Below are 17,986 nucleotides of genomic sequence, written 5' to 3' on the forward strand. Positions count from 1 at the left end.
CCACACGCACGCACACAAACAAGCCGCGGCGCAGGCGCAGTGCGGGCCCAGCCGCGCGAGCCGCGAGCCCTTCCCCTCCCATCCTGCCGTCTGGCTCCTTTTCCCCCCTCAGAGGCGGCGGGCGATGCTGGGCGGCGAGGAGAGCGGCCAGGCCGCGGCCGGAGGGGGCGCCCCAGTCTCCGCGGCCTCTCCCGCAGCTGAGGCGGAGGCGCCGGCCTTGGCCGCCCCCGCTGCTCGCGACGCTGAGGTGAAAAAGGACGAGGAGGAGGAAGAAGGAGAGGAGGAGGAGGAGGAAGAGGCGGCGGCGGCGGCCGAGGCGGAGCGAGCCACGCGGCAGCGCTACGAGGAGCTCTGCAGCAGCCTCAACATGGACGAGCGCGCCCGAGCCGAGGCCTGGCTCAGCTACCAGAGTATGAGGAGGAACTACACCCTGGAGGTGGGGCCGGGGGCGGGGCCTAAGGAGGGGAGGGGGCCTGCGCGGCTGGCTGGCTGGCTGGACGGCCTCCCACCGCTAGTGGGCAGCAAAGCCTCGCAGCGCCCTTCCCTCTTGCGGGGGGGGGGGCGCTCTATGATGCCTCCAGGGCCATTCATAGCCTTGGCTGGCCAGCCTTTCTTTTGTATTCAGAGCTGATCTTCGACTTGCGTCCATATTCTTTGTAAAGTGAAACATTTGTTTTACCCCTTGCCTCTGTTAAGTGGATCATTACTGCAGTGCCATTCATAGCATTGCCTGGCAGCATTTCTTTTGCATTCACAGCTGGTCCTCGACTTATGGCCACAGAGTTTGTAAAGCGAGACATTTGTCTCCACCATGCTACTGATGGTCCTCATTCTCTTTTTCCTTCCACCATTCCAAGCATTGGAGCCTTCTAGAGAGCCAGGTCTTTGTGTAATACATCCAAAGTAGGATAATTTAAAACTGGGGGAGGGGGTTGGACTAGATCAGAGGTCAGCAACCTGCCGCTCTGTAGCCGTATGTGGCTCTTTCATCCCTCTGCTGCGGCTCCCTGTTGCTGGTTAGCTCCACAATTGATAGAACTTTCGGTTAGGACAGGTAGAGAAAAAAGGATGCCACACTAGGAGGAGTCTATGATGAGGGAACTGGACTTCCGGTCGGCTCCAGAAATGAATGGAGGGCTTCTGGTTAGGGCTCTTTGAGTGTTTAAGGTTGCCAATCCCTGGACTATATGTCCCTTCCAACTCTGTTAATCTGTAAGCCTAGCTATTTGGACTCCAGAGGAAGTCCAGATTGCCTTATTTGATGATCCGTCGGTTTGTTTTCTTGGCTGCCCATGGTCCTCTCGGGAGTCTTATCCAACACCAAAGTTGCTGGTGTAGAGTGAGGGTGTCTGGAGTTGGTTGTGGTACATCGCAAGGTTGTGGTGATTCCCTGGGGTTTGTGTTTTATGAGTTTTATTGTTGTGATCTTGGAGAATATTGCTTAACCATACCCCACATTGTAAATTGAAATGAATAAGTGCTTCCCTTGGCAACTCATACCTCCAATACATCTGATAGACAATAGGAAAGCAGCGAAGAGACAAGAGTAATGAACAAAATAAGAGGCCTTCTGTGTTGAAAAGAGGAAGGATGCATAAAGAAACATGTAATCAGTGAGCAGTGATGGATTTTAGCCTGAGGGTTTAAAGCTTACATAATAGTTTTGGTGGAATTACAAATCAGTAATACATTGTTCATGCAGACAGTTGTGGAAGCACATAGTCTGCAGTTAATGTGTTCAGAAAACTGTAATTTTAAATACAATCTTCCAAAAGATGCACCTGATCAGAAATACGCTGTCTGCCTGTTATTTGCCTAATTAAATACTGGGTCTATATGAAAGTGTTCTCTATGCTTGGTGAGTTAGATTGACAGCATACCTATCACAATTAAATTATAGTACTGTTTGGTAAATAACATTCTACATTTGGCCACTTGATGAACAAACAAAATAAAACCAGTACGTTTCTTGGTAGGCCAGTATGAATATTTTGTTTTTTGAGTTGGCTGCATTGCCACTGCAATTTACCAGTAGGAATGGCTGCATGAATTCATGGCCTCTCATTCTGTAATCTCCCTGAAATCTCCATCTGTCTCTCACAGATCACATACACTGTTTTAGTACATTGTTAATTAATCCAGACTTTTATTATTCTGAACCTGAAGTTACTTCGATATAGTACAGATGTTTTCAGTAGTAAGAGAGTAATAACACACTACATGCTGGAAAAGCATAGATTAAACAAAGAAAACTATGCTTTAAACTTCAAATATTTATTTCCTTTGAAATATAATTGTAGAATTTAGAAACACTCAGTGGCTATTACATCAGTTCTGTTAGAATAGATGTAAACCAGATTGCTTATTGCAGACGTAATCCACAACATATGTGAATGTAAGCCTTGTAAATCATTTCTGAATGTGTAAACTGGAGCTCACAAAGTCCTGCTACAGTTTCTGTATAGCGAAGGTGTTTCTCACTTTCTGTTTCCCTGGATCAAAGGTGCTTTTTCAAGAGGCAACTGGACTTTCTGGTTTTTCTTTGAAGACGTTTCTTAAGACCGAGAATCTCCAAAGACATTTCCCTGGATCAGCTTTCCTCTCCCAATACAATATAATAATTGTTTATTTTGAACTGAACAAACTTTTCAAAGATGTTTATAATAAGCTAATAGCTCGCTAATTAACTAGCATGGCTAATTCGCAGTGTGGGACAAATGCCTTGCAGATGAATTTATTTTGCTGTTTTAAATTAACAGGGAAACGATCTACACTGGTTAGCATGTTCGTTATACGTGGCTTGCAGGAAAGCCGTCCCGACAGTTAGCAGAGGGACTGTTGAAGGAAATTATGTGTCTTTAATCAGAATACTGCGCTGTTCAGGACAAAGGTAACTTCTAAAATGTTATGTAGGACTGAGATTGTCAAGTTTAGAAAGTCTTCTGCAGAACATTATATTTTGATTTTAATGTGCAAATTGCTATAGTTAACTAGTGAAACCTTGTCATACCTTAATACATACTTCCTGATGGTTAGAGAGCACCTTAATTGCATACAGGTAATCCTCGACTTACAACCGCAATTGAGCCCAGTATTTCTGTTGCTAAGTGAGACCATTGTTAAGTGAATCTTGCCCCATTTTACAATCTTTCTTGCAACAGTTGCTAAGTGAATCACTCCAGTTCTTGAGTTAGTAACTTGGTGGTTAAATCAATCTGGCTTCCCCATTGACTTGACTCCTCAGAAGGTTGCAAAAGGGGATCACATGATCCCAGGACACTGCAACGGTCATAAATATGAGTCAGTTGCCAAGAGTCTGAATTTTGATCTTGGGGATGCTGCAACAGTCATAAGTATGAAAAATGGGCATAATTTGCTTTTTCCCAGTACCGTTTTAACTTCAAACGGTTACTAAATGAACTTTGGGGGGGTCAAGGATTACCTCCACCCTTATCCTTGTTCACCAGAAGTAATAGACAGGTGGAGTTACATAAGTTAGAATCGGTGTTCAGCAAAATGTTTTGGAATGTAAACGTTTCTTAAGTTTAAATTTCTGATCCTCGCAAATGTCTTCAGTTTAATAGAGTTTTTTAACAAGATGAAGAAATGGGAAGATATGGCAGACCTACCCTCCCAGTTCAGAGAACGTACCACAAGATTAGAAAGAAACTTTACAGTTTCTGCTGTAATTTTTAAGAAGTATGAACCCATTTTTCAGGATATTTTCAAGCACCCACAAGATGACCAACCACGACACCCAAGAGGGAGAAAACAAAGGTATGTATGAATTCATAGGTGACATCAGTGGCTCAGTGGCTAAGACGCTGAGCTTGTCAATAAGAAAAGTCAGCAATTCGGTGGTTCGAATCCCTACCGCCGCATAACAGAATGAGCTCCCATTACTTCTGCCAACCTATCAGTTCGAAAGCACATAAAAATGCAAGTAAAAAAATAGGAACCACCTTTGGTGGGAAGGGAACAGCATTCTGTGCGCCTTCGGCATTGAGTCATGCCGGCCACATGACCACGGAGACGTCTTCGGACAGCGCTGGCTCTTCAGCTTTGAAACTGAGATGAGCACCGCCCCCTAGAGTCGGGAACAACTAGCACATATGTGTGAGGGGATCCTTTACCTTTTATGTATTCATGTTGTTAACTCAAAAATCTCCCAAGGAGATTTCATGTCTTGTTCTTCAAGTATGAGCGAATTCATCACTTAATTCTTTATTAACTATTCAAGGCTGATTAAAATACAGTTTTCAGTTGTGGTCATAAATTGAGGACCACCTATTTATTACCTGTGTTTTCTTGACATATTCCAAAACTTACAGTTTTTAACACTTTGTTTCAGCTTCAAACAGGTTCTTTCTGATTTGGGAGATTTGTAACTATATTACCAATTCATAGTCTGTGTCTCCTTTACAACTGTTTTCTTAGGAAAGGTCCTTCCTGAGTTAATCTATACTAATTCGTATTTTCACTGATCACTCTGATTACTAGGCTTGTAACTGATAAGGTAAAATTATATGCTGATTAAGGGCCTAGTATCATTGCTTTATTTAATAAATGCAAGAGCTATAATATCTGCACTAGTAGTTCATTTTTTTTTAGCCTAAAGGTTCCAGGCTATCCAATTAAAGAGGAAATACGCATATATACCACTTCCTTGGTCCAGCCTGAATGTCTATAAATAAGCATCTTCTGGGGTTTACATTTTGAAACATTTTATTAGATAATTGAAACATAATTTGTTTCTTTTTCATGGCTACATTTCTAAAAAGGAGGCAACCTTGCACTGTCTCTGAGGTTTTCCAGTTTTGCTGGGTCCTCTTTGTTTATGCAAAAGGTAAGAATCTTTGTTTTTTTTCATTGATTAGAATATAAGGAATAGTAATGATGCTAGGTAACTACCAGCCCATTATGTTTCTGCCTTGCTTTCAAAAAAGATTGGGACAGGACATATTTTGGAATAGGATAGATGATACATATATTTGATAAATTAGCAAAATATCCTTTTAGTGTTAAATGAGCATCTCAGCTTTATTTTTATTATGAGCACAGAAGTTCTTCAGTATAAACTGTTTCTACGATTTTATAGAACACGCTTACACCAGTTGCAAATTGTTACGCTGACAGACTTGCACTTTATATGCCTTTGTATCCAAAATAAATATTTTGTGGACTTTTTTCTAAGTTTTTAATGGTAAGAAAACAAACACTTCACATAATGTTGCAAAGCAGATTTCTAGACATTTTAAACATCAAGCCCTCTCTTTAAAATCTCAAGCCTTTTATTTAAAAATATTTGAAAAAAACAGTTCAATAAGGTTTTGTTAAAGTTCATACCGGTAAAATTTGTTCCTGTTGTGTGGAACACAACATATCAATGCACAGTTAGAAAAACCTTTCCTTCGGTTAAGAAAGAAATCCCATCTGCTAAACAATGTTAAGAGAAATTGCCAGAGGTCAGCGCTGACTTGAAGGAACAAAAATTTAAGGTAGAGGTTTTTGTCAGTGAGAAGTATAGAACTAACTTTTGGTCTGTTTACAATACAATACAATAATACATTGCAATACACAGTACAATACACAACACAAACCCACCTTATAAATATGCAGAGCCTTAAAATGAGAAAAGTGACTTACCATATTTTTTGGAGTATAAGACGCACCTTTACCCCCCAAAAAAGTGTGAAAATCTGGGTGCGTCTTATACACTGAATACAGCATTTTGGCCTCCCGAAACCCCGCCCCCTTTGGAAAAATGGCCATGCATAGCCTTTAGGAAGCTTCCAGAATGCTCCTGTGGGCTGGGTAGGGCAAAAATGAGCGAAAAATTGGCTGTTTTTTGCTCGTTTCCCCAGCCCCCAGGAGCACTCTTCAAGGCTCCTAAAGCCTATGCATGCCCTTTTTTTGACAAAAAAAATGGGCCCGTTTTTGTGAAAAACGGGCTGTTTTGGGAGGTCTGCAGAGTGCAGAAACTTTTTTTAAGTTTTAATTTTTTAAAAAAATTACCTCTTCAAAATCTTGGTCCATCTTATACTTAGAAAAATGCAGTATGTTACTTGTAAGCCCAGGAACTCAAAATACACACAGACACAATTTGTTTCTCTTTCTTTTTGCTAGGGAAATGGTTTCTGTTCTCTTTATCATAGCAACCATGCTTCAAAGGGCAGGTTTGTGCTTGTTTGAGTGATAGGCTTTCTAGTTTAAAGAATGGCATCATAGGTTCCTTTTGTCTGGGTGGAAAATCTGCAGATGCCTTCCTGTTGTCATTCAGACTGCTTTCTCCATGAACGTACACGGTAGGACAAATGCTAACATCCCATAAACCAATTTTTAGCAACGTTGACTATTAATTTTGTATGCTTAGTTTCCCCCTTTTAAATAATATATCGTTATCTTCCGCTTGTCTAAGTTTATAGCACATGCTATTTGAAACCATTGTTAAATGGATATGATATTTTAATTTGCCTATTTATTTTGAATGGAAATAGACTCTCTTAAGAAGTGAAAGAATGCATTTGAAGCTTGGAAACATTGCTTTCTGATGTTTATCTTTGGTTAAAAGAAAATAATTCTTACAGAATATGGCTTCGTTCAAATTGACCATATTAATGCCCTCCCCTCTCTATTTCAAGGTCAGCGCATAATTGAATATTTGTGCATTTCATCATAATATTCAACCTAGCATTTTAATATATTTTTACAGCAGGTCTCACACAAGCCACAAACTAAATAATTGATTTAATTGATACTATGTAGGCATATGTTCTCAAGATTGCATCTGGTTATTGGTAAAAAATGTGGTATGCAAATTTATTAATTTAGGTTTTAAAAAAATAAATTTCTATAATCTGTTTCCATATTGACTTTCACAGGCAATTTTCCTATGATCAGTGATGATTTGGTAAATTCATACCATCTGTTACTGTGCGTCCTTGACCTAGTCTATGGGAATTCTTTGCAGTGTCCAAATCGTAAGGAGATTCTGAATCCAAGTTTTAAGGGTAAATTTAATACTGTTTTATTATGCTGCTCTCCGAGTATTATTATTTATTTTTAATTAACATAAACCATACAATATGGATAGCAAAATGCTGTATATTGTGCTAAAAAGTTCATCCGTTTATTTTCTTGTGCTATCCAGTCATTTATTAAAAAGTTACCAGAGAAAATCATAGTATGCCATAGAGGAAAATTATTCATATTCAAACTTAACTAGTTGACCTGATGAAAATTGAAGAGCAAGAAAATCGCTTCATACTTTTAAAAGAACAACAGATCTTACATACAACAGGAAATTCATTGTGTGGGGGTTGGGGTTTTTTCCTTCTTCTTTCTCATCTGTCTATTTAGATTAGTGGAAAAATGTTCTTTATTTCTCTTTCTCTCATCCCCTTCCCACTTAACCATTAACAAAGGGCTGCCTGAAGATTTTCAGAGTAAGGATTTTAAGCTCTTGTCCGAAGCCCCTTGCATCATTGAAAAACTCTGCTCCTTGCACGATGGTTTGGTTTTGGATGCCAAGGGAATAAAAGAACATTTTTGGAAACCCTATGTGAAAAAACTCTTTGAGAAGAAGGTATGTCATCAGATAACAGTTCTAACCGATCTTCAGAATCACTGCAGCTCCATTATTGACAGTTAACTTCAATAAGAGCCAAGGTGGCGCAGTGGTTAAATGCAGCACTGCAGGCTACTGCTAGATCAGCAGTTCAGTGGTTCAAATCTCACCGGCTCAGGGTTGACTCAGCCTTCCATCCTTCCGAGGTGGGTAAAATGAGGACCCAGATTGTTGGGGGCAATATGCTGACTCTCTGTAAACCGCTTAGAGAGGGCTGAAAGCCCTATGAAGCGGTATATAAGTCTACTGCTATTGCTATAGAAAAAAATTTCTTTCTTCCTTCCTTCCTTCCTTCCTTCCTTCCTTCCTTCCTTCTTTCCTTCCTTCTTTTTCTTTCTTTCTTTCTTTTTTTCTTTTTTTCTTTCTTTCATAGATCCTAAAAGGAAAAGAGGAGAACCTGACAGGTTTTTTGGATCCTGGAAACTTTGCAGAAAGCTTGTAAGTACCATAAAACAACGTTTCTACTCATTTCAGGATTTTCTGGGTTTACAAAGGATCCCGCAGTCTGTAGTTTCTCTTGCAGTTCAGGTTGGGTTTCACAATTTTACGAAAGCTCATAAAAATGTTTAGCGATCGTTTGCAAGCGTTTATACCTCCGTCAGCCCCTTGCCTTTCTTCCATTCTTCACTCCAGTAAGGCCATCAACAAGGCCTACGAGGAATACATACTGTCAGTTGGGAATCTAGATGAGAGGATCTTTCTTGGAGAAGATGCCGACGAGGAAATCGGAACCCTGCGAAGGTGTTTAAACACAGCTTCGGAGATGGAAACAGCCGAAAGGGTACAAATGAAATATAATCTGCAGGAACACTTTGAACGGGTGAGCCTAAACACAGTCTGGTCTGAAGTTATCTCTGTGATGCTGAGCCTTATTTCAAGTTCCATCAAACTCGGAGTCTAGGTGAGTGATGGCGAATCTTTTCGGCACCAAGTGGTCGTCTAGGACGCAACCTGGAAGAGGAGCTGCCCACGCGGCATGTGCATGCTGGAAAATGAACTCTTCAGTTTCTGGAGTGCGCATGCGCGCTGGCCAGCTAGTCTTCCGGTTACTGGCACGCATGCGTGCGTAACGATCAGCTGGCCATCGCACATGCTCACGCTGGAAAATGGAAGACCAGCTCTTCCAGTTTCTGGCACTGCTGCATGCATGAAGGCCAGCTGATCATCATGTGTGCATGCACGCCAGAAACCCGGAAGAGGAACGGGTGATGCTGCGCATGCCCAGCGACATGGCTCCGTGTCCAAGGGGAGAGAATTAAAAAGCTCCCTTATTCAAAGGAGGGTGTCTTATCTGTTGGCAAACGTTCCATTATTTCATTTAATATAGGTTATTAAAATTTAAAGTTTATCTACCAATAAAGGGCAAATCTTGGTAGCTCAGGGTTTAAATGAGGAGTCCTTGGTGCTCTCTGAGCTTGGTGGTTTCCTTGCAGACATTTCATTACCCAACTAGGTAATATCATCAGTGCTAGAAGAGAAGGGGGTTGCTGATAGTGTTACCTAGTTTGGGTAATGAAATGTCTGCAAGTAAACAGCTACGCCCAGAGTCCACCAAGGATCCCGCCAAGTATAATTAGCTTAACCTAACATATATAGCACTTCTCAGTCTCGCATCCTGATTAAGAGCTACCAGTCTGTCACTTAATTGCTGTGTCCCTTTAAAGCAATCATACTGCCCCATCACACCCCAGATTATCAGAATATGCCAACAGTTTATCTCTGACCCGGTACTTGTTATTTTTCTTACGCACTTTATAGGGGCACTGTTCTGTATAGATAATAGGGAGACTGTGGGTTAGAAGTCCAAAGAAGGCAATAACCAGGGATAAGCCTTGTTGGAGTTGATGAAGGTGATTTTTCTGAATCCAAATTTTAGTTGAAAGTACAGGAACTTTCTTGAAACGCCTTTCATCTTTGTCTCTTTTGATTAGACAAAATCTTTCAGAATATCTACGCCTCTCACTGGCCGGAAATATATCAAGGATAGCGATCCTTACTTGAGCCCCATTTCCATCGCGACCCACTGCTTGACACGGCTTCACACAATGTTGGCAGGGCTGAAGAACGCCCCTAGTGAGAATCTGGAGCAAATTCTGAGGTCAGTAGAATCCCCCTCCTGGCACTTCCCAAACCGGTGGCTCCATGATGATTCAAATTTTGGTTGGGCGGATGAAATTCAAACAGGATTTAGTTGGTGAAGTGGCGCTCTTTTTAAGAATTCCATGTGATTGTATGTGCTTTTTTAAAAAAAATCCCAAAAGTGGACTGTGTGTTCTTCAGTGACGTTCAGTGTGTAATAAACAAATGGATTTGTGAACACTGCACCATCATACTAAGTTATACTTTCGTGGGGACAATAATTTGGTCCTTAGCAACAATAAGACCAAGGAGCTTATAGTGGACGATAGAAGGAATAGATTAGACATCCAGCCCTTGGTTATCAATAGAGACCGAGTGGAGCAAGTGGCCAGTTTTAAGTTTCTGGGTGTTGTCATAAAAGAGGACCTGACCTGGGGCACTTACATTGCAGCACTGGTCAAAAGGGCCCAGCAGAGATGATACTACCTGAGACTTCTCAGGAAACAACAACTGAATGGAAAACTGCTGGTGCCCTTCTACTGCTGCACCATAGAGAGTATTTCACCTTACTGCACCTGTGTATGGTTTGCCAGTTGCACAGTGGCAGACAGGACAGCGCTCCAGAGGGTCAAAGTCATTGCCCAGAGGATCATGGGCTGCCCTCTCCCCTTTCTGGAAGAGCTTTATAGCTTCTGCTGCCTTAAGAAAGTTCAAAACGTCCTTAAAGATCCATCTCATCCTAGGCAATTTTTTTTTTTGGGGAACTATTACCATCTGGCAGACGGTACAGGATAGTAAAAACAAGGACAAATAGACTGAAAAATAGCAGATACTGAATTCTACTGTATAGTGCAATATTAATATCAATTCTCATTGTTGTCATGGGGACAGAATGTGGTGGGGGGAGTGCATTCCACTGTCGGCTGGAGTCGGATCTCAGATTACTGCAGCCGGTTTGGGAGGGGTGCATCTTATAGGGTAATGTGATTTGAATGCCCCAACACTGGAAGTCTTTAAGAAGATGTTGGATAGCCATTTGTCTGAAATAATATAGGGTTTCCTGCCTAGGCAGCGGGTTGGACTAGAAGACCTCCAAGGTCCCTTCCAACTCTGCTATTGTATTGTATTGTATTGACACAGACTGAGGGGAGGGAAGGAACAGGTAAAGTTCAGAGATAAATGAAACAAAGCATAGGCTTGACTGTGAACAGATTTTTGCCTAATGGTACTCCTAATAAATGACTGGTTTTGCATTGAAAACTTGACTCGATACTTATGAATCAATTAGGGCATTTTTAGGAAATCTGACAATACAGTATCAGGGTTTTTTAATTCAGTTGTAAAGAATGTGAAGGATGTGTGTTTTTGTTTTATTTTTTATGTATAAAAATGCATAAATGCCTTTAATTTCATTGCACGATATGCAATGACAATAAAGTATAAAGTAAAGTAACTTTTGAGACTAAGGACAAGTTTCAATTTATTTTAGTGATAAACTCTTGGATAAAACAATGGCATTCTTTTTAAAAGCCTCCCGTATAAAACTTACATACGCACAAAGATGTTTTCTTTCAAAAGTGGCAAATCTACATTGTTCATTGACAGAAGTTGCTCCAGGGATCCTTCTGTGTCCATTACCAATAGAGTGAAAGAAATGTATGAAATTTATTCGCAAAAGGCACCATCTTCTGGAGAATCTGGAAATTTCCCCAAAGGTGAGAACATGTAAAAAGCATTTTTGCTATGTTTTGTGTTCCCAAAAGACTCTAGTTTTAGTATTAAGAGCTAAGTATTTAATTTAACATTTTTACTTGGTATATTCTTACATATAAGTGCAATATAAAAATGATAATTTATTATTATTTATTAAATTTATTGGCCGCGCAACTTAGCACAGGATAACTCTGGGCAGCTTATAATATTATTTCTTTCTTAGTGTATATGATGTATGATGTATAACAGGAATTCTGTTTCTTTGCAAGCTCATTCTTAATGTTCATTTCAAGAGACCTTAAAATAGTTCCTGTTTAAAATCAAGAAACCAGTTCTGGGAGAGAAAGGAACCACATGTGTGTGTGTTTAGTGATTATTTTACTGGTGGTTAATAATCCGCGAAAGTTTTCCTTTTTTAAAATTTTATTTCATTATGGGTAAACATTGCTTATTTTATATTACACAATTATTTTAGATCTTGTTGGTAAACACTTCCGTCTCGCTGAGGTCCTTTATTATAAGGTTTTGGAATCCGTCCTAAAGCAAGAAAAGAAAAGACTAGAAGACGCTGATCTATCTGTAAGTATAGTCCAGTGGTTTGCATAAATGTTCTCTTTATAAAAACAACTGATAGAATCCTCAGGAAAATACAACATCGAAGACTGAGATAAGATGCAAAAACTGACCAGAATCTGATACTTAACCATACTTTTAGCTTTCAGTTTGCTCACTGCTTTCACCTAACATGATAATTTGTCAAAGGGATATAATGTCAAGCGGGCCACCGTGTCTTAACCAACCGTGATGAGAGATGGGGGTAAGAGATTCTGCTTAGGGAACGATCAAAAGCAGAGGAGCCCACAGCTGAAACTTAGGGAAGATTCACCCTGATCATCACAAGGTTTAGGACACCCCAATATGTAATCAGGATGTTTTACTAAACCTCTTCCGTTTCCCCTTCCACTTAAATTCACCTTGTATATGTTTCTTAATGAGCAGATAACATCGCGGGTGCATCTCTGCTTGGCGATTCAGGCACGTGATAATGTTAGCAAGCAACAAATATCTGATTTTTGTTCTGAACTGCCCTTTTCTTTTAAATTATTCTAGGCCATCTTGGAGCACGATGTCTTTCATAAGTCTCTCATGGCCTGCTGCCTTGAAATAATTATTTACTCCTACAAGACAGCGGATAGTTTCCCGTTCATCACCGATGTTTTTGATGTTCCTGCCTTCCACTTTTATAAGGTAAATCCTTTGCGTGCAGTGCTGAAACAAATTAACGCAATTGCTGTGAAAGACTCAGGCAATGGAAACAATCGTAGAGCGACATGTGTCAGGCACAAGAAATCAGAAGCCGGGGTGGAGTTGAAAACTACTACGAAGTTTATTCCATGCTACCTATAGACATGCTACCTGCCTGGGCAATTGAATGAAGCTGAGTGTTTACTGGCCAGTTGCCCTTCCTGTCGCCAATGCAGAGTTATATTCAGCAGATATATTCTCACCATGCCCAGAGAGAGAGAAATATCTGCCTCTACCTAGGATCGAACTCACAGCCTCCAGATTTGGAGTTCCACCTCCAGGCCACCTCATCCTTATTGCATAATAAAGATTTTGATTTGATACGTTGCAGGTAATCGAGATCCTGATCAGAGCAGAGGATGGCCTTTGCAGAGAGGTGGTGAAGCATCTCAACCACATCGAGGAGCAGATTTTAGAGAGCCTGGCATGGAAAACGGAATCCCCACTCTGGGATAAAATAAAAGAAAATGAAAATAAGGTCCCTACCTGCGAAGAGGTAAAAAGACAAAAAAGTTCTTTTCTTTGGCTCCTTTGTGACTTGTACAAAGATTTTTCCAAGAGATTTGGAACAACAGGAATTTTTAGGCAGCGGTGCCTAAACGCTGACAATACCGTGATTTTGTGCTTTTTAGGTGATGCCACCTCAGTATTTTGAAAGATCAAATAGCAACAGCGTGGCTGGGTCCCCTTTAACTCCGAGGAGATTAAATGAAGTTCGTGCTGAAACTGGAACCCAGGGAAAAGGTGAGCCTTTCCATATTTATAGAAGATAAGTGGTGGAGCAGAAATGGCAAACGCTGAAGGCTGCATCCCAGCGTCTAAAAAACATTTACAAGCTTATATTCAAAATATCTCCAGTTTTGAGAAAGTCTACATTATTCATGCAGGTAAGTCCTTGACTTACCGCCATAATTGAACCCTGGGGTTACAGTTGTGGGTCGTTACAGTTGTAAGTTGAGGCACCCGCAGGACCAGAAGTAATATTTTGTCTTTTTTAAGAAAAACGGTTGTTAAGCTAACCCCAGGGGTCAGCAACCCGCAGCTCTTCCATCCATCTGCTGCGGCTCCCAGGTGCTCAAAATAGGCGTCACAACCGCCAATGTGTGGACACCCGCCGGCATGCAATTTATTGAGCTTTTTGAACCCCGTAGGCTGACCATGATAAATCCAAGGAAAGTTTCAGAAGAAAACAGAACGTTTAATTCAACTACGTATGCTAGTTTTGTGGCCACTCAGGGAATAGTCAGGTGTGGGAAGGATTTTGTGGCTCTCCCTGTGTTTTCTTTTCTGTGGGAAACGGTTCCAAATGGCTCTTTGAGTGTTTAAGGTTGCCCCCCCTGCCCTCCCCGAGCTAACCCATTCATTTGAACGGATGTTTTTTGCCGGAAATCAGCAGAAAGACATCTGCAGTCATAGAACTGCAGAATGCCACAATAGATCATAAACTGGCCTGCTGGACATGCAGTTATGGGACAGAGGGTGTGTGTGTCTCTGTGTGTGTGTGTCTGTGTGTGTGTGTGAGAGAGAGATGATAGATAGATAGATAGATAGATAGATAGATAGATAGATAGATAGATAGATAGATAGATAGATAGATAATGTCTGGGAATGCTTTATGAGCCATAAAGTTGATGTTCCATGGTCATTGTAAATTTGAACATTTGTAAAACGAGTGGCTATTCAGTGAGGTCTACCTGTAATAAAAAAAACACTGCATCTTGTTGTCGTTGTTGTGGCATCTGAGCTAAGTTAGAAAATGGCCATAAGTCTCAGGAAGCTATTCGCATTTACCGTCTCCCTTCTGTGACCCATCCGTGTCGCCTTCCTTTCCTTAATCTTACTATCATCATTTAATGACTCCGTAATCTCTTGCATCGGGATGGAGTCTGGGGCAACTGAGTGGATCTGATTGTTTACTAGCCGGATGCCCTTCTGTTTCACCAATGCGGACTTATAGAATGAGATAAATTCCCATGGTGCCCAGAGAGAGAAATACCTGCCTCTACCTAAGAGCGAATTCAACAGATTGTGAAGCAAGAGATCCACCTGTAGGCCATCCCACCACTCTTTCCTTAACCTTCCTATCCGGTAGCAAAATAACCCAGCGTAGGTAGGGCTCAGAGATGAGGTTCAAGCCCCGTTCCTTGAACTTCTGGCACGTCTAAAAAGAGCTCCGTGATTTAGACGGGTTCAAGCCCTTTGAGATTGCCCTTAGTTCCTTTTCCCAGGTTTTACATCACACCTGCTTTTCTCTCCCATCTAACCCCCCCCCCTCTCCTCCCCTTTTGTGATCTCTTGCAGGCATTTCGTTTTCCCCAGCCACCCTCTACGAACGGTACAGCTCTCCAACCACCAACCCTACCAGAAGAAGGCTGTTTGTTGACAGCGACACCCCCGGGGAGGCCCCTCGGACGCCCGTGAGGGTCTCTCAGCCGCCTGTGATCAGCACCGTGCCTGTACAAAACGTCTCCTCCGATGCCATCCCTGTCACTCCGGTGCCTGGGCAGACTTTGGTCACCGTGGCAACCGCCACGGTGACCGCCAATAACGGGCAGACAGTTACCATACCTGTGCAAGGTGAGGTGGATCAACGCAGGGGTGAGAAATCATGCTTCCTTAAGCCGTGGTACGGCTGGTGGCTAAGGAAGACCACGTTAACATTGAGAATGTAGACTGTTCTGTGAGCCAAGTGTGATTGGACACACAAGGAATTTGTCTCTGGTGCATAAGCTCTCAGCGTGCATACAAACAACAAAGCGATATAAAAGATGCAGTGGTGAGAGTGCGGTACTGCAGACTACTTTCTGCTGACTGCCGGCTCCCTGCATTTTGGCAGTTCTAATCCCACCAGGCTCAAGGTTGACTCAGCCTTCCATCCTTCCGAGGTGGGTAAAAGGAGGACCCAGATTGTTGGGGGCAAGAGAGGCTGACTCTGTAAACCGCTTAGAGAGGGCTGTAAAGCACCGTGAAGTGGTACATAAGTCTAAATGCTGTTGCTATTGTTATAATCATAAGGTACCAATAGGAGAAAAGGTAGGAAAATGAGAAGGATCGTAGCAATGCAGCCCTACTACATGGGTAAATATCCTTAGATCTAAGACAATGCTGTGGGGATTTAGGTGTTCAGCAGAATGATGGCACAAGGGGAAAAAAACTTTTTGTGTCTGGTTGTTTTGGTGTACAACGCCCTATAACTGCGTCCAGTGATTCGCATAAATGTTCTCTTTAAAAAAAACAACTGAAGGGGAGACGTTGAAACAGTTGATGTCTACAATGCGAGGGGTCTTCCAACCTAAACTAGTTTTCCACCTTAAAATAATTGGGGGTGGGGGCTTTCCTGTCCAAATGGGTGAAAATACCAATCACCTCATCTATTCCTTGGCAATAGAATTAAATATATATATACTGAAGTGGCCTGCAGTACTGCACTCTAACCACTGCGCCACCTCGGCTCTTAAATATATATATATTTAAGAGCCGAGGTGGCGCAGTGGTTAGAGTGCAGTACTACAGGCCACTTCAGCTGACTGTTATCTGCAGTTCAGCGGTTCTAATCTCACCGGCTCAAGGTTGACTCAGCCTTCCATCATTCCGAGGTGGGTGAAATGAGGACCCAGACTGTGGGGGCAATATGCTGACTCTGTAAACCGCTTAGAGAGGGCTGAAAGCCCTATGAAGCGGTATATAAGTCTAACTGCTATTGCTATTGCTATATATATATTTTCCACTTCCTTTGACAGGCATTGCCAATGAAAATGGGGGCATAACATTCATTCCGGTCAACCTGAATGTGAGTGGACAGGCTCAATCCCTGCCTAGCTCCATCCCGCCTCTCAGTGCGCAGACCCTTGCTGGCACGCTCACTTCTCAGCAGATGACTCGCCCAACCCTCCAGCTGCAAGGCCAGCTCCAACAGGTGGCCCATCCTGGGGAACGGCGACAGAAGCAGCAGATCAGTAGTGGTGCCAACAGATCCCGAAAAGCTGGCTCGCTCACTCTCTTCTTTAGAAAGGTACATCGACCCTGGGAAAGAAGGCAGTTTGCCGTAGTGGTTAAGGTGCTGGCCTAGAAACCAGGAGATGGGGAGTTCTAGCTCCGCCTTGAGCAGGAAAGCCAGCTGGGTGAATTTGGTCCAATCCCCAGGAGACTTGTGAGTTCTAGTCCTGCGTTAGGCATGAAAACCAACCGGGTGACATTTGGGCTAGTCGCTCTCTTGGTCCAACCCACCTCACAAGGTGGTGGTTGTGGGGGAAACAGGAAGAGGAAAAGAGTATTAGGTATGTTTGCCTCCTTGAATTATTTATAAAAAATAATAAAGAGGAGGTAGTAAAATAATAGATAAAAATAAATATCGTAAACCCAAACAAGGAACAACCAAGGCCATTCCCACCAACATTGAAAGAGCAAGCCGCTAACCTATAAAACGAGAGCAAACCTCATTCCTTACCATCGTTGATGATGTTACCTAGCTTGGTAGTGAAATGTCTGCAAGAAAACAAGCTCAGAGAGCACCAAGAATCCCACAGTTCAATCCTGAGCCACAAATATTCACTTCTATTGGTGCAAATAAATAAAGAATATGGCATGTTTTGCAAAGAAAACTCCTCTCCCTGTTTTTCCCCGAATGCTGTACTCCCGGTGAAGCATTTTCATAATTTGATTTTTCACCCGGATGCGGAAAAAAAACATCATTCTATGAAAAACATTGTAATGTCTTCTAGCTCTGACAGTATTTTCTGGCTTCAACAGGTATTTTATTTAGCGAGCGTTCGCCTGCGGGATCTCTGCATCAGGCTGGATATTTCCGACGAGCTGAGGAAGAAAATCTGGACCTGTTTTGAATTTTCATTGGTACAATGCTCGGAGCTCATGATGGACCGACATCTCGATCAGCTCTTGATGTGTGCTGTTTATGTAATTGCAAAGGTAAAGTTTCACCCATTTCATTTAACTTGGAAGATTAAAAAAAAAAAAAAAACACCTAGCGCTAATGAAAGTGCTAATATTTGTCTGCTAACGGGTTGCTTTCCATTCCAGGTTACCAAAGAAGACACCTCATTTCAGAACATCATGCGCTGCTATCGAATGCAGCCCCAGGCCAAAAGCCATGTGAGAACCGTTTCTTTGCTCCTGTATTCAATCATCTTCTTTTAATGACCCCATCATCCCTTGGTGGATGGAGTCTGGGCAACTCATGGTGCCGTCGGCCAGACAGTGTCGGCTAACGACCCCCAGGGGGAGAGCCTTCTCTGTGGGAGCCCC

At 42.1% G+C, this 17,986-nt stretch overlaps 1 protein-coding gene across 1 annotated transcript in view; it reads left to right on the plus strand.

The window, feature by feature from the left end:
• Positions 1-17,986, plus strand: part of RBL2 (RB transcriptional corepressor like 2) — a 22,489-nt gene continuing 4,503 nt past the window's right edge. Inside the window, exons 1-18 of the mRNA XM_032230727.1 lie at positions 1-436; positions 2,760-2,890; positions 3,577-3,777; positions 4,782-4,846; positions 6,882-7,010; positions 7,425-7,585; positions 8,001-8,065; positions 8,261-8,447; positions 9,559-9,725; positions 11,312-11,421; positions 11,895-11,998; positions 12,530-12,667; positions 13,056-13,220; positions 13,357-13,468; positions 15,026-15,301; positions 16,465-16,736; positions 17,474-17,650; positions 17,762-17,833. Coding sequence (XP_032086618.1) covers positions 125-436; positions 2,760-2,890; positions 3,577-3,777; positions 4,782-4,846; positions 6,882-7,010; positions 7,425-7,585; positions 8,001-8,065; positions 8,261-8,447; positions 9,559-9,725; positions 11,312-11,421; positions 11,895-11,998; positions 12,530-12,667; positions 13,056-13,220; positions 13,357-13,468; positions 15,026-15,301; positions 16,465-16,736; positions 17,474-17,650; positions 17,762-17,833 — 2,844 coding nt within the window. The 5' untranslated portion in view covers positions 1-124. The remainder of the gene's footprint in view (positions 437-2,759; positions 2,891-3,576; positions 3,778-4,781; positions 4,847-6,881; positions 7,011-7,424; positions 7,586-8,000; positions 8,066-8,260; positions 8,448-9,558; positions 9,726-11,311; positions 11,422-11,894; positions 11,999-12,529; positions 12,668-13,055; positions 13,221-13,356; positions 13,469-15,025; positions 15,302-16,464; positions 16,737-17,473; positions 17,651-17,761; positions 17,834-17,986) is intronic.

The sequence above is a fragment of the Thamnophis elegans genome, chromosome 14 (assembly GCF_009769535.1).
Source record: "Thamnophis elegans isolate rThaEle1 chromosome 14, rThaEle1.pri, whole genome shotgun sequence".
NCBI lineage: Eukaryota > Metazoa > Chordata > Lepidosauria > Squamata > Colubridae > Thamnophis > Thamnophis elegans.